The following is a 12642-nucleotide window of genomic DNA, read 5'->3' as shown; positions in this document are numbered from 1 at the left end:
TCAATCCCAAAATTGGCCATCGAACAGCCCAAAAAATGGCCTGTTTCTTGGCCGTTTTTCATGTCATTTTCAGGAAGCCGTTTTTTTCAGCGCACTAGTGCCTGCGAAGACCAGCTGGCCGGCACAGTTGTGCGCACCAGAAACCCAAAGAGGAGCTGGTGATGGCATGCGTGTCCACAGAGAGGGCTCTGCGTGTCCCCTCTGGCACGCGTGTCATTGGTTCACCATCACGGCACTCTACCATTCCAGGCAAGTGGCTGTCCAGTCTCTTCTTAAAAACCTCCAGGGACGAAGCACCCACAACTTCTGGAGGCAACTTCTGTTCCATTGGTTATAGAAGAGTATAGAAAACAAGACTTGGAAAGGACCTTGTAGGTCATCTAGTCCAACCCCCTGCTCAAGCAGGAGACCCTACACCAGCGGTTCTCAACCTGTGGGTCGCGACCCCGTTGGGGGTTTAATGACGATTTGCCAGGGGTCGCCTAAGACCATCGGAAATATGGGAAGTATACTTGCGAGCCGAAGAATCGCGCTCCAATGGTTGACTCCACAAACCAGCTGCAGGCTCTTCAAATCACTAGCCGAATTCGGCTTCAGGCACGATAAATTAAAAAAAGAGAGAAATCTTTGCTCTGATGTCTCCCTCTCAAGCCAGCTGCAATCACTCCCAATCGCTAGCCTAATCTGGCTTCAGGCGCAATAAACTTAATAGGGGAGGAGTCTCGCTTTAATGCCTCCGTCCTCAAGGCAATCGCAAGCAGTTCAGATCGCTAGCCAAGACGGCTTCAGGCGCCATAAATTCAAAATGAAAATAATTTTATGGTTGGGGTCGCCACATCGTGGGGAATTGTATTAAAGGGGTCGCAGCACTATAAAGGTTGAGAACCACTGCCCTACACCATCTCAGACAAATGGCTGTCCAATCTCTTCTTAAAAGTGATGGAGCCCCTGCAACTTCTGGAGGCAGCTTCTGTTCCATTGATTAAATGTTCTCCCTGTCAGAAAATTCCTCCTTATTTCCAGGTTGAATCTCTGCTCTTGGTTTAACCTGGGTTTAGCACGCTGTGGGAACCCAACCAAAAAAACCCACAGTCTCAGGACTAACTGAACCAGCCAATGGCCAGCTCAAGCAACCCCAATCCAGACCTCCTCCTCCTCCCCGTCCTCGGATTTCCAGCACCGTTACCTGTAATCCACGGCACAGTTGAAGAGGTGGGTGTGCAAAACGGTGATGATGGCGGGGGGCACGAAGCCCAGGATGGGGTCGTCCAGAACATCCAGGAAGTCGATCAACTGGCAGAAGGAGATGCGGCCGTGAGACTTGAACCCAGAGCCCCGGAGCCCTGCCCTGGCCCGCCGGCTCACCAGCGCCCGGGAGTTAAGCTCAGCCCGGTCTAAGAGAGGATAGAGAAAGGGGCTGCTCCCAGGTGCTGCTCAGGACAACCCACCCACCCCCCTCCAGCTTGTCCCCCTCGCAGCCAACCTTCTTTGTGGGAGTCTAGCCTCACCTGCGTGTACCAGCTCTGGTGGGCCAGCGCCATGCGGTGCCGTATGGTGGCGCCCTCGAGGCGCAGCGTCACCAGGAACTCCTGCAACCCAGAAGGAAAATGTGGGTCACCATCCGTAGGTTTTCTCCCAGTGCATTCGGCCTTCCTTTTACCCGGGACTGCAAGGGAGCCAGGCTGTTGCGGCTTGTCAGCCACCAGCCCCTCCAGCAGCTGAATCAGATGAGGAGGAGGAGGATGCGTGGGAGTCAGGATCGGCGTCAGGGCAACCTGAGAGCTCCGAGGGGGAAGAGGGAATGGAGTTGACAGAGTGAAAGATGGAAGCAGAGCCTGTCTGTCAGCCCTCAGATGTAGTCTCAACAGCCCCCAGGTTTACAGGTGGCTGATGAGGAGGAGGAACAGCTGGGTCCAGTGCCTAATACACGGATGCGCAGAAGGCAGAGGAGAGGAGAACAGTGGAAATCTATGGGCCGGTCCTCGGGACGAAAGAGCCATCGCAGCTAGTGAAGCCCCACTCTAGCTCTGGGAATAAAAGGCAGGGGACGGAGATGAATAGGTGTGGCAGACAACCACTCGTCTCCCTGCCGGACAGACTTGTTAGCCTGCAGTAAGAGAGAAACTTTTTGCTGGGGCTGCCGGCACTCCTAATAAAAGAATCATTGATTTAACTTCAGAGGATTTGTCGTGTTCGGGGAGCTGGGTCAGGACACATGCTAATAATAACCTACCAGAGAGACCCCTATCCCAGAAATCAAGTCTTCACAAAATAGGATCCAGAAGATCTTTCTGGGTTCTATGGAAGCCGGTTTCCGGGATTGAGAAATGTTAAAACGGGCCTAGGGCTTGGAGAAATGGTTCGTGGGAGAGCCAGTTTGGTCTATAGTGGGGAAGGCACCGGGCTTTGCTGGCTGAGTAATTCTGGGAGTTGAAGTCCCACTCCCACTCCGACGAACGAGTCAAGGAAGTCCGTAACAAACTTGGCAACGAAGCCTCTGCAGCTTGCCAAGTTCCTTCGAGGTTTATCAGGGCAGGCAGGAGTCCAAGTTGTGACTTCAGCGATAGAGGCAGATATCAGCAAACTAGAGAAGACTTTGCTTGACTCAAGCTTGGAATGCCAAAAGCAGGTCCTTTATATAGGCTGTGGGGTGTGGCTCCATGACTCAGCATTTATCCAGGTCTGCCCCACCCCTCCTTCTGCTGGCATCGCCTCTCAGATCTCCAGAAGCGAGGGTCCACCCACGCTGAATTGTCTTCAGCTGGATCTGCTGTCAGCTTCTGGGAAAGGGAGGGGTCAGAGGGAGTAGGGCCGAGTGATTCCACCTGGCTGGCTTCCTGCTCTGAAGGCTGAGCCAAAGGAACACATGCTGTATGAGTGAGGTTTATCGGGCTGGAGGCATGACAGGCCGTTCATCTTCATTATCAGTCTGATAAAAGGCCCGGTTGGAGACGGAGGGACCCGGCTGAGAAGAGGAGGGAGGACGAGTCACAACACCCCTGTTCTAATATAAAGCAAGTAATTCGGATTCCTTGGCCAGAACCAGGTTTGTTGAGACTAATTACATTTGGTTTTTGTTTATCCATGTGAACAAAAGATTGTTCCTGCCCTGTTTTGAAAAGGGGGTTTCTTTTACACGTGAGTAAGTGGCCTTACCGTTCCTTGAGAACAGTACCTTTATCTGTTCTGGGAAGTCTCGGGGGCGGGGAGGAGGGGCTGGCAAGGCCTGATTCCCACAGGACTTCTTCCAATTTGGCAATGCCCCAAGAACAATCTTGGCTTGATGCAAGTCTGCGCAGACGTGACTGGCGCGCGCAGCAGAGGAGGTATTGGGACAAAGTCAAAAAATGATGAGTCACGGAGTGACACCCACAGGGGCTATAAAGCAGGAGGCAGAACTTTCTGGCTTTTTGTCTTGGACAAAGCAATGAATTTGCGCGGGCAAACTGTGTCATGGATAGAAGAATCTGTTTGTGAGTGAATCATGCTTTATCTATAATTTTCTGGTTATCTCCAGGGATTTTGGCAGGCGAGTGGGGAGACATCTCTGTGCCAGAAGGAATTCAGCCAAATGTAAATAAATTGGGAAAAGGCCTTTGACTGACTTTTTATGGGGAGTGGTGGGAGGGGGAAACAGAACAGCTTGTGTGTGCGTGCACACGCATGAGCACCCGTTGCTTGTGCAAGTGAGGATCCGAGTACCCACAACACTCACACGACTGAGGCCTCGAGCGCCCGTGACACTCACACGAGTGGGGCTGTGCGAGTGTGCTCCTGCATGCACACCGGTTTACTATCGGTTCGTTCACGGGCACAGTGTACACCACGCACCAAATGCCGAATAGGTTGTTAAAAAAATGCTTTTAAAAGGTAAAAAAAAAATGGGCTCTCTGAAGATCAGGCAACTCAGCTGGGATCGTCAGAGCCTCTCTTTTTTTTTAACCTTTTAAAAGCATTTTTTTTTACAATCTATTTGGCCAAAGAGGCTGTAAAACAAATGCTTTTAAAAGTTTTTAAAAAAAGGCTCTGACGATCGCGCGGCTCAGCTGTGATTGTCAGAGGCTCTTTTTTTACCTTTTAAAAGCATTTTTTTTAAAAGAAGCGGCAAGCGGGCGACCGAGCATTGGGTGGGCATGGGCAGTGGAGGGATGGGGGGGGCAGGGATTTTTGCTACCGGTTCTCCGAACCACCCGCTGCTATTGCTACCGGATCGGCTGATTCAGTCTGAACCGGGAGCATTTCACCCCTGAACAAGGGTACAGTCAGACAAAAAGGTCAGATACGTTCCCAAAAACAAAAACAAATAATAATAATAATAATAATAATAATAATAATAATAATAATAATAATAATAATAATAATATTTTAATTTAAAGGGGCCGTGATAGCTCAGGCTGTTACAAGCCTGTTATTAGAACACAGCAGCCTGCAATTACTGCAGGTTCAAGCCCGGCCCAAGGTTGACTCAGCCTTCCATCCTTTATAAGGTAGGTAAAATGAGGACCCAGATTGTTGGGGGGGCAATAAGTTGACTTTGTAAATATACAAATAGAATGAGACTATTGCCTTATACACTGTAAGCCGCCCTGAGTCTTCGGAGAAGGGCGGGATATAAATGTAAATAAAAAAAAATAAAAAAAATTGTATACCGCCCTTCTCCCGAAGGACTCAAGGCGGTGAACAACCAAATAAAATACAAACACAGACACATACAATATTAAAAAACAACCCTTAAAAAACTTAATTCAATTTGTCAAAAAATTTAAAATACAAATTACACCCATAAAATTACAAAAATTTAAAACCCATTTAAATTAAATTAAAAAATTTTTAAATCAAGCCAGTCCAGCCATACGAAATAAATAGGTTTTAAGTTCGCGGCGAAAGGTCCTAAGGTCAGGTAATTGTCGGAGTCCTGGGCGAAGCTCGTTCCACAGGGTAGGAGCCCCCACAGAGAAGGCCCTCCCCCTGGGGGCCGCCAGTCGACATTGTTTGGCTGACGGCCACTCTATGGGAACGCACCGGTCGCTGGGAGATAGAGACAGTCCCCAATGTACAAGGGAAATTGGGATCAGAGCTTCCATCCGTAAACCTTGTGTTCACAAAGCAGGATCGCTTAATGATGGCAGTCTCGGCAATCCTCGTTGCTGTCATTAACTGATTCCTATGGTCCATTAGGCGTGGCAACTTCCTGCCGGTTTTCTACAGCCAAAATCAGTGGGGAAGCCAGCAGGAAGTCATGTGCTGCCTGGGGATCATTGGGAATTGAAGTCTGCCCTTCTTTAAACGGTTGCTCTACAGCAACCGTTTGTCTGGGTTGGCGGCCCAGAAGGGGGAGAGGGGGGGGTGAAAAGAAGGAATGGTTTTGTGGGAGGGGGTAAGCGTGTGTGTGTGTGTGCGTGCGCACGCATGAGCACCCGTTGCTTGCGCAAGTGAGGATCCGAGTACCCACAACACTCACACGACTGAGGCCTCGAGCGCCCGTGACACTCACACGAGTGGGGCTGTGCGAGTGTGCTCCTGCATGCACACCGGTTTACTATCGGTTCGCTCACGTGCACAGTGCACACCATGCACCAAATGCCGAATAGGTTGTTAATAGCTGGCCCCTCGCACGGCCTACTTGTGAATGGGCCGCAACAGGTTGGGGACCCCTGTTCTACAGGACAATTTAATCGAGCCGGTTGCCTACACACACACACACACACACACACACACACACACACACAAGATCTGGATCCTAACCTTTGTGATAAAGGGCCACCTTCTCAGCCTCGATGCAGAAGTAGCCAATGTCCTCGCGGCCTTTGTAGTGTGAGACGCTGAAGAGACTCCCATTTTCCACGTCCAGGACAAGTTCCCCGTGAACTGCTTCCAGCTTTTTGCCCCCTTCGCCCTGCAGAGACAAACGAAAGAACCGAGTGTTGTGGTCCGCCAGCAGCCTGCGGAGCTGGCAACGGAGTCGGAGAGCAATGAGGCTGAGGAAGAGTGTGGGCCAGTCTAGAGGCTGGGGAAGGCCTGGATAAGGACTCTGCATTGGCGGCTGAGGACTCCAGAGCCTCCAGAGACTGATAGCAGTGAGGCAGAGGAACAGGAAGAGCCTGTTCCTATTTCACGCATGAGAAGAGCTGCCAGAAGGCAAGAGCAGCTCAAGCAAAGAGGACGACTCCGGAGTAGGGCCAAGAAATGATTGGCCCCTCCCATAAGGCTTAAACGACCAGCAACAGTGTTTGGGCTCTTTGCCGGAAAACAACGTTGATACCCTTGTCTTGCTGCATTTATTTTGTATCGGTGTCTTCTGAACTTGTGCCAAGAAAGGCCTTTGGCAGTTTGCTTAATTGGACCATGGTTTGCGATAGGACTGAGGAATTTGTGTTGGGAGGAATTTGCTTTAACTTAGTTGGACTACGCTGAGAATGAATTTAATTAAATAAATAAATTAAAGGAGACTTCCGGGTGGCTCCACCTCTTCGCTGAGCCCTAATTAAAGGGGCTCCGCACTGAACATCGTAAGCCAGGAAAAGCCGGCTTTAATCTTTTTCCCTGGATGAAAGGGGGAAGATAAGAGCGCAGGAAATGTTGGTAGACCTCCCCAGAGGCTTTGTTTTAATTAAGCAGAGCCTCGAAGGGTCGACGGGTCCCATAAATATTCCTGCCATTCTCCGACTTCAGTGCGTGTCTGCAAAAGCAGGAAAAGAAGAAAGTGTCCATCTCTGCTACTTGTCTTATCTTTATGGATCTCTTTAAGCAGACGGAATGAATGCAAGCGGACAATTATTGGATTGCAAGTATTTTTGATTTCCTGACTTCTACCTTCTAAAAAGAGAATTTTTCCTTGTTTTAATTGACTCTTAAAGATGGCGCCTGAACGGGAGTGAAAGTGACGAATGGAATTTTAAACAGTCTGTGCAACTAAGAAGATAAGAAATGTTATGTGTGGATTTTAATGAAGTGAACTGAGCTCTCCTATACTTAAAGGAAAGAGAGTTTCTAGACTTATATTTTGTGAATTTTAAAACTGAAATGGCTACTAAACCACCTAAGACTGGGGGCAGAAGGGTTCTGAACCAGCTTTAGAAGATCTGATTAAAGAGCAAGGAAAGTGTCTGAAGAAAGGTTTAAGGAGATTATGGATAATAATGAGAAAATAAGAGAAGAAATAAAGAGAATAATAAAAAATAAGAGAAGATATCTTGATGGCTTTTCAAGGTTTGGCAAAAGATTGGAGGAAGTGGAGGAGGAGGTGCAAGAAATTGTTCAGTCAAATCAACAAATAGAAAATAGAATGGGGAATGCAAATCAAATTGGATAAAAATGAAGATCAAGTGGTGGTGATGCAGTATAGAATGATGGAAGGAGCTCTGAGAATTAGAGGTTTGAATGAGGAAAAAGGGGAAGATTTAAAAAATTTTTTATCAGAAGCTCTGGCTGAATTTATTGAACTTGATCCACAAGAGGTTGCTTATCAAATTGACAAAATTTATAGAGTTAATTCTTGGATTGCTAGGCAAAAGAAACTTCCTAGAGACATTGTGGTTTATTTTTTGAAAAGAACAGTGAGGAATCAAATTTTGCAAGTTGCTTTTCAGAAAAACTTGAAAATAGGGGAACAGGAGTTGAAGGTTTTGAAAGAGATTCCTCCCAAGATGTTAAGGGATAGAAAGGACTTTACATTTTTCACTCAAGAACTTAAGAAATACCAGATTCAATTTAGATGGGAGGTTCCAGTTGGCTTGACAGTGTATCATCAAGGAAGGAGACATCGTATTGACACAGTGCTTAAGGCCAAAGATTTTCTTTCTACAGTGTTGAAATTTGAAATAGAAATAATAGAAAAAAGAATTCAAGAGACCCAAATGGGTGTGGAAGCTGAGGTGATTCCAGTGATGTTACCATCAGAGGAACAACCACAAGAACAAAGACTGACGAGGGGAGCCCTTAAGCGTAAAGAAAAGGAGCAACAAACTCAAAGTAAAGTTCAGGACTCTGCTACAGAAGCGGTGGGAGGAGCACGGCCGAAGATACGGGAGGACGATCTTCAGTTGATTGCCCAAAGGCTTCAGCAGCCCAGTAATGGCAATAAAATCTTGACTTGGAATGTCAATGGTTTGAACTCAGCTCAGAAGAGAAGAAAAATATTTCATTATTTGAAACAATTTAAAATGATGTTATTTGCTTACAAGCATATTAAATTATCAGATCAAAAGTACCTAATAAACTCAAAGTTAGGTAAACATTTTGTTGCTTCAGCTTTGGAGAAAAACATGGCATAGTGGTTTATTTGAGAAAAGATATACCAGCCAAGTTAATAGAGGCAGATATTATGGAAGATATATTGCTATTGAACTTACAATAGAAACAAAAGGACTCTCTTGCTTGGTATATATGCACCCAACCAGCAACAAGAAAAATTTTATAGAATGTTATATGATAAGTTGATTCTATGGGATTATAAATCGTGTATTATATTGGGAGATTGGAATGGAGTAATAGATACACGAAAGGACAAGAGAATTTCTTCCAAGAAGATACCTGCACATGCAAAGCTGCCTAAATCCTTTTTTGATATGATAGAAGATTTTGAGTTAAGAGATGTATGGGGACTGCGGAATTTGGAGGAAAGAGACTATACTTTTTTCTGATAGGCATCAATCCTTCTCACGTATTGATTTTATTTTAATTTCTAATGATTTGCTTTTTAGGGTGAAGAAAAACTAAGATATTTCCAAGATGTTTGTCTGATCATAGTCCTGTTTGGATGGAATTGCAATATGGAAAAGAGGGTAGAAGAACTTGGAGATTAAATGAAAATTTGTTTAGATATCAGGATAATGTAAATCAATGTAAAAAGCAGATGAAAGAATTTTTTGATTATAATTTGAATAATGAAACATCGATAGAAATGGTTTGGGACTGCAGTAAAGCTTTTATGAGAGGTGTATTAATATATCTTAATAATAGACAGAGAAATAAGCAACAAAGACAGCGTAGGTATTTAGAAGAGGAAATCTATAAGAAACAACAATTATTAATACATAACCCACATGATCAAAAACTTAAAGATGCAATAAAGTTACTACAGAATCAATTTAATATGATAATGGCTGATCAGGTGGCAACAAATATACAATATGCCAAACATAATACTTTTTGTAACGCAAATAGACCTGGTAGGTGGTTAGCATACACTTTAAGGAAAAGACAAAAACAACGTACTATAGAAAAAATAGAATACAAAGGTAAAGAGAGATATCAACAGGATAAAATTAAAAAAGCTTTTTTAGAATATTATACAAATTTATATCTTAAAGATAATATATTGAATAGGGATATTGATAATTATTTGAAGGAATATAAGGTTAAAAATTTAACTTTAGAACAAACGGATGAATTGAATCGGCCTATAACCTCGGAAGAAATTATTTTGGTAATTAAACAATTAAAAATGGGGAAAACTCCTGGTACGGATGGGCTTACAGTTAGTTATTATAGGAATTTACAGGATGAGATGTTAGGTCCACTTAAGGAATTATTTAATCAGATACAACTAGGAGAATTCCCCTCATGGAGAACCTCTTTTATTTCATTGATACCAAAGAGGAACAGGATTGTTCTAAACCTGGGAATTATAGGCCAATCTCACTTTTAAATAATGATTATAAGATTTTGTTAAAATAATAGCTAATAGATTAATGTTGATTCTGCAGCGAAGAATTCATAATGATCAATCTGGATTTATAAAAGGGAGACAGATGAGGAATAATGTTAGGCAGATTGTTAATTTACTGGAGTACTTAGAAAAGAAAAATTTTATTCCAGCAGCATTTATTTTCTCGATGCAGAGAAAGCTTTTGATCGATTGCATTGGGATTTTTTATTTAAATTAATAGAAAAGATGCAATTTGGAGATGGTTTTTTAAGAATAATTAGGGCAATTTATGGAGAGCAAACAGCACAGATTATAATCAATGGTAGCTTAACAGAACCTTTTAAGATTGCGAAAGGAACAAGACAGGGATGTCCTTTATCACCATTATTGTTTATTTTAACTCTAGAACCATTATTGGATAAAATACGAGAAGTAAAGGAGATAGAGGGAATTAGAGTTAGACAGTATGAATATAAGTTAAGAGCTTTTGCAGATGATTTGGTGATTACTTTAACAAACCCTATAAATTCTAGTAAATCTTTGTTGGAAATAATTGATCAATATGGGAATGTCTCAGGGTTTAAGGTAAATCAGAAAAAGACAAAAGTGATAATAAAAATATGGCCAGACAACAGAAAGAAAAACTAGAGGAATAACAGGATTTGAAATTGTAAAGAAGGTTAAGTACTTAGGGGTTTATATTACGTCATCAAATGTGAAATTGTATAAGAATAACTATGAGGTTTTATGGCAAAAGTTCAGAAGGAGTTGATTGTTTGGAAAAATTGCAATTATCTTTGCTGGGAGAATTGCTGCTATTAAAATGAATGTTTTACCTAGATTTTTATTCCTCTTTCAGATGATACCAATAATTAAGAAAGATAAGAATCTTGAGGAATGGCAGAAGGAATTAACAAATTTATATGGGAAGGTAAAAAGCTAGGTTAAAATGAAAATAATTCAAGATTCTCGGAAAGGGAGGTTTAAAATGCCTAATTTTAAATTATATTATGAAGCAGCTGCTCTCTGCAATAAGTGATTGGTTTAATTTAACAGAGGACAGAATTTTGAATATAGAAGGTTATGATTTGTTATATGGATGGCATGCATATTTAATTTATGATAAAAAGTGGATAAGGCCTTTAAAATCATGTGCTAAGAAATGCCCTTCTGCGTGTTTGGAAAAATACTCTTATAAACTAAATTATGTTCCTATATGGGCATGTCCTAGACATACAGTAGAAAATATAAACATAGAACAGAATCAGGAAATGATTACATATAAAGATCTTTTGTTTACTGAAAGAGGTAATTTGCAGTTAAAATCTCTGCAAGTGTTAAGAGAGGAAGGGAAAAATTATACTTGGTTTCAATATGAGCAATTACGTGCTAGATGGAAGGGAGATCAGAAAATTGGTATAGAGCAGAACGAGGGAAATTTGGTAAAGCAAATTAGAAATCAGTCTCAGGAGCACATAAAAAGATTGTATAATGTGTTACTTGAAATAGATTCTGAAAGGGACTTGGTAAAGGACTGTATGATAAAGTGGGCACAAAATTTTCAGGAGCCAATATTATTGGAAACGTGGGAAAAAATTTGGGTTAGAAATGTTAAATTCACGCAGGCACAGAATTTGAGGGAAAATTTTTATAAAATGTTTTACAGATGGCATCTAGATCCTAAAAAATTATTGTGTATGTATCCAGAAATGCAAGCAAAATGTTGGAGATGTAATTGTGATGACGCTACATATTTTCACATTTGGTGGACTTGTAAGGACATAAAGGCCTTTTGGATAAAAATTTGGTGGATTTTACAAAATGTTCTGAAAAAGAAGATAAAGTTCCTGCCGCAATTTTTCTTGTTGGGAATTATTACGGATTGTACAGTAATTGAGACTAAATTGATTTTAAATCTAATAACTGCAGCAAGATTACTAATAGGACAATATTGGAAGAAAAAAGAAGTACCAACAATACAAGAATGGATATTGAAAGTTGCCAATTTGGCTGAGATGGCGAAGATATCAGCCTTTTTGAAAGACAATACGCAAGAAAGATACTTAAAGGAATGGAAAAAGTGGATTGACTATATTCAACGTAGATATCAGACTAAGAGTTATCAGACTGTTTTTGAATGATTATGATGTATTATGTTTGATTGCTTTGGGGGGAAGTCAGAATTGATGATTGTAGGGTATAATTAAGTTGGGACGAAAATTTTTAGCATATGTTTGTTTTATTTTAACTATACCTTGTGCTCGTTCCGGGAAGTCGGGGGGGGGGGGAGGGGGGTTGCGAAGGGAGGGGGGAGGAGGGGGGGAAAGGGGGAAAAAAAATTTGTAAAACTTTTTGAATAAAAAAATAAATAAATAAATTAAATAAATAAATAATTCTCAGCTGTTCCAATAAAGTTTGTTTGTTTTTGCACTGACTGAGTTTCCTACTACCTACTGGGGCCTGGGTCACAACACCAAGTCAGAGTGGGGGCTAGGTTGAGTGAAGGCAGTTGAGAAGCAGAAAGGGTCTAGGGCAGGGCTGTCAAACTCGAGGCCTGCGGGCCAGATCCGGCCTATGGGGTGTTTTTAGATCTGGCCTGCAGGGCTGACCTGGAAAGAGCGAAAGACAATCCTCTGCCAGTGAAAACAGAGCTCGGGTGGGCTGCGTGCAGCCCTCCCAAGCTCCGTTTTCACTGGCAGAGGATTTCAGGAAGCCGTCGCAACCAAATCAGGGGCTGCTGATGCTCCTAATAAAAGAATCATTGTGTTGTGACTTGTCCTCCCTCCTCTCCTCAGCCGGGCCTTTTATCAGACTCCGAGTCTGATAATGAAGATGAACGGCCCTGGCCCCATGCCCGGAGAGGATTCAAGGAGCGAAAGGAGAAGCCCCATAAACCTCACTCATACAGCGCGTGTTCCTTTGGCTCAGCCTTCAGAGCAGGAAGTCAGCCAGGTGCTGGATGGCCCTACTCCCTCTGACCCCTCCCTTTCCCA

General features: G+C 43.0%; 1 protein-coding gene across 1 annotated transcript in view; it reads right to left on the bottom strand.

Moving 5' to 3' along the window:
* ATG2A (autophagy related 2A) overlaps window positions 1-12642 on the bottom strand; it is a 113016-nt gene that overhangs the window by 49414 nt on the left and 50960 nt on the right. The window contains 5 exon segments of the mRNA XM_058160071.1: window positions 1187-1293; window positions 1509-1682; window positions 2826-2849; window positions 5323-5387; window positions 5734-5896. Of these exon segments, the coding sequence (XP_058016054.1) occupies window positions 1187-1293; window positions 1509-1682; window positions 2826-2849; window positions 5323-5387; window positions 5734-5896 (533 nt within the window).

Source organism: Ahaetulla prasina, chromosome 17 (assembly GCF_028640845.1).
Source record: "Ahaetulla prasina isolate Xishuangbanna chromosome 17, ASM2864084v1, whole genome shotgun sequence".
In the NCBI taxonomy this organism is placed as follows: Eukaryota; Metazoa; Chordata; class Lepidosauria; order Squamata; family Colubridae; genus Ahaetulla; species Ahaetulla prasina.
This window is presented reverse-complemented; position numbering and strand designations above follow the sequence as displayed.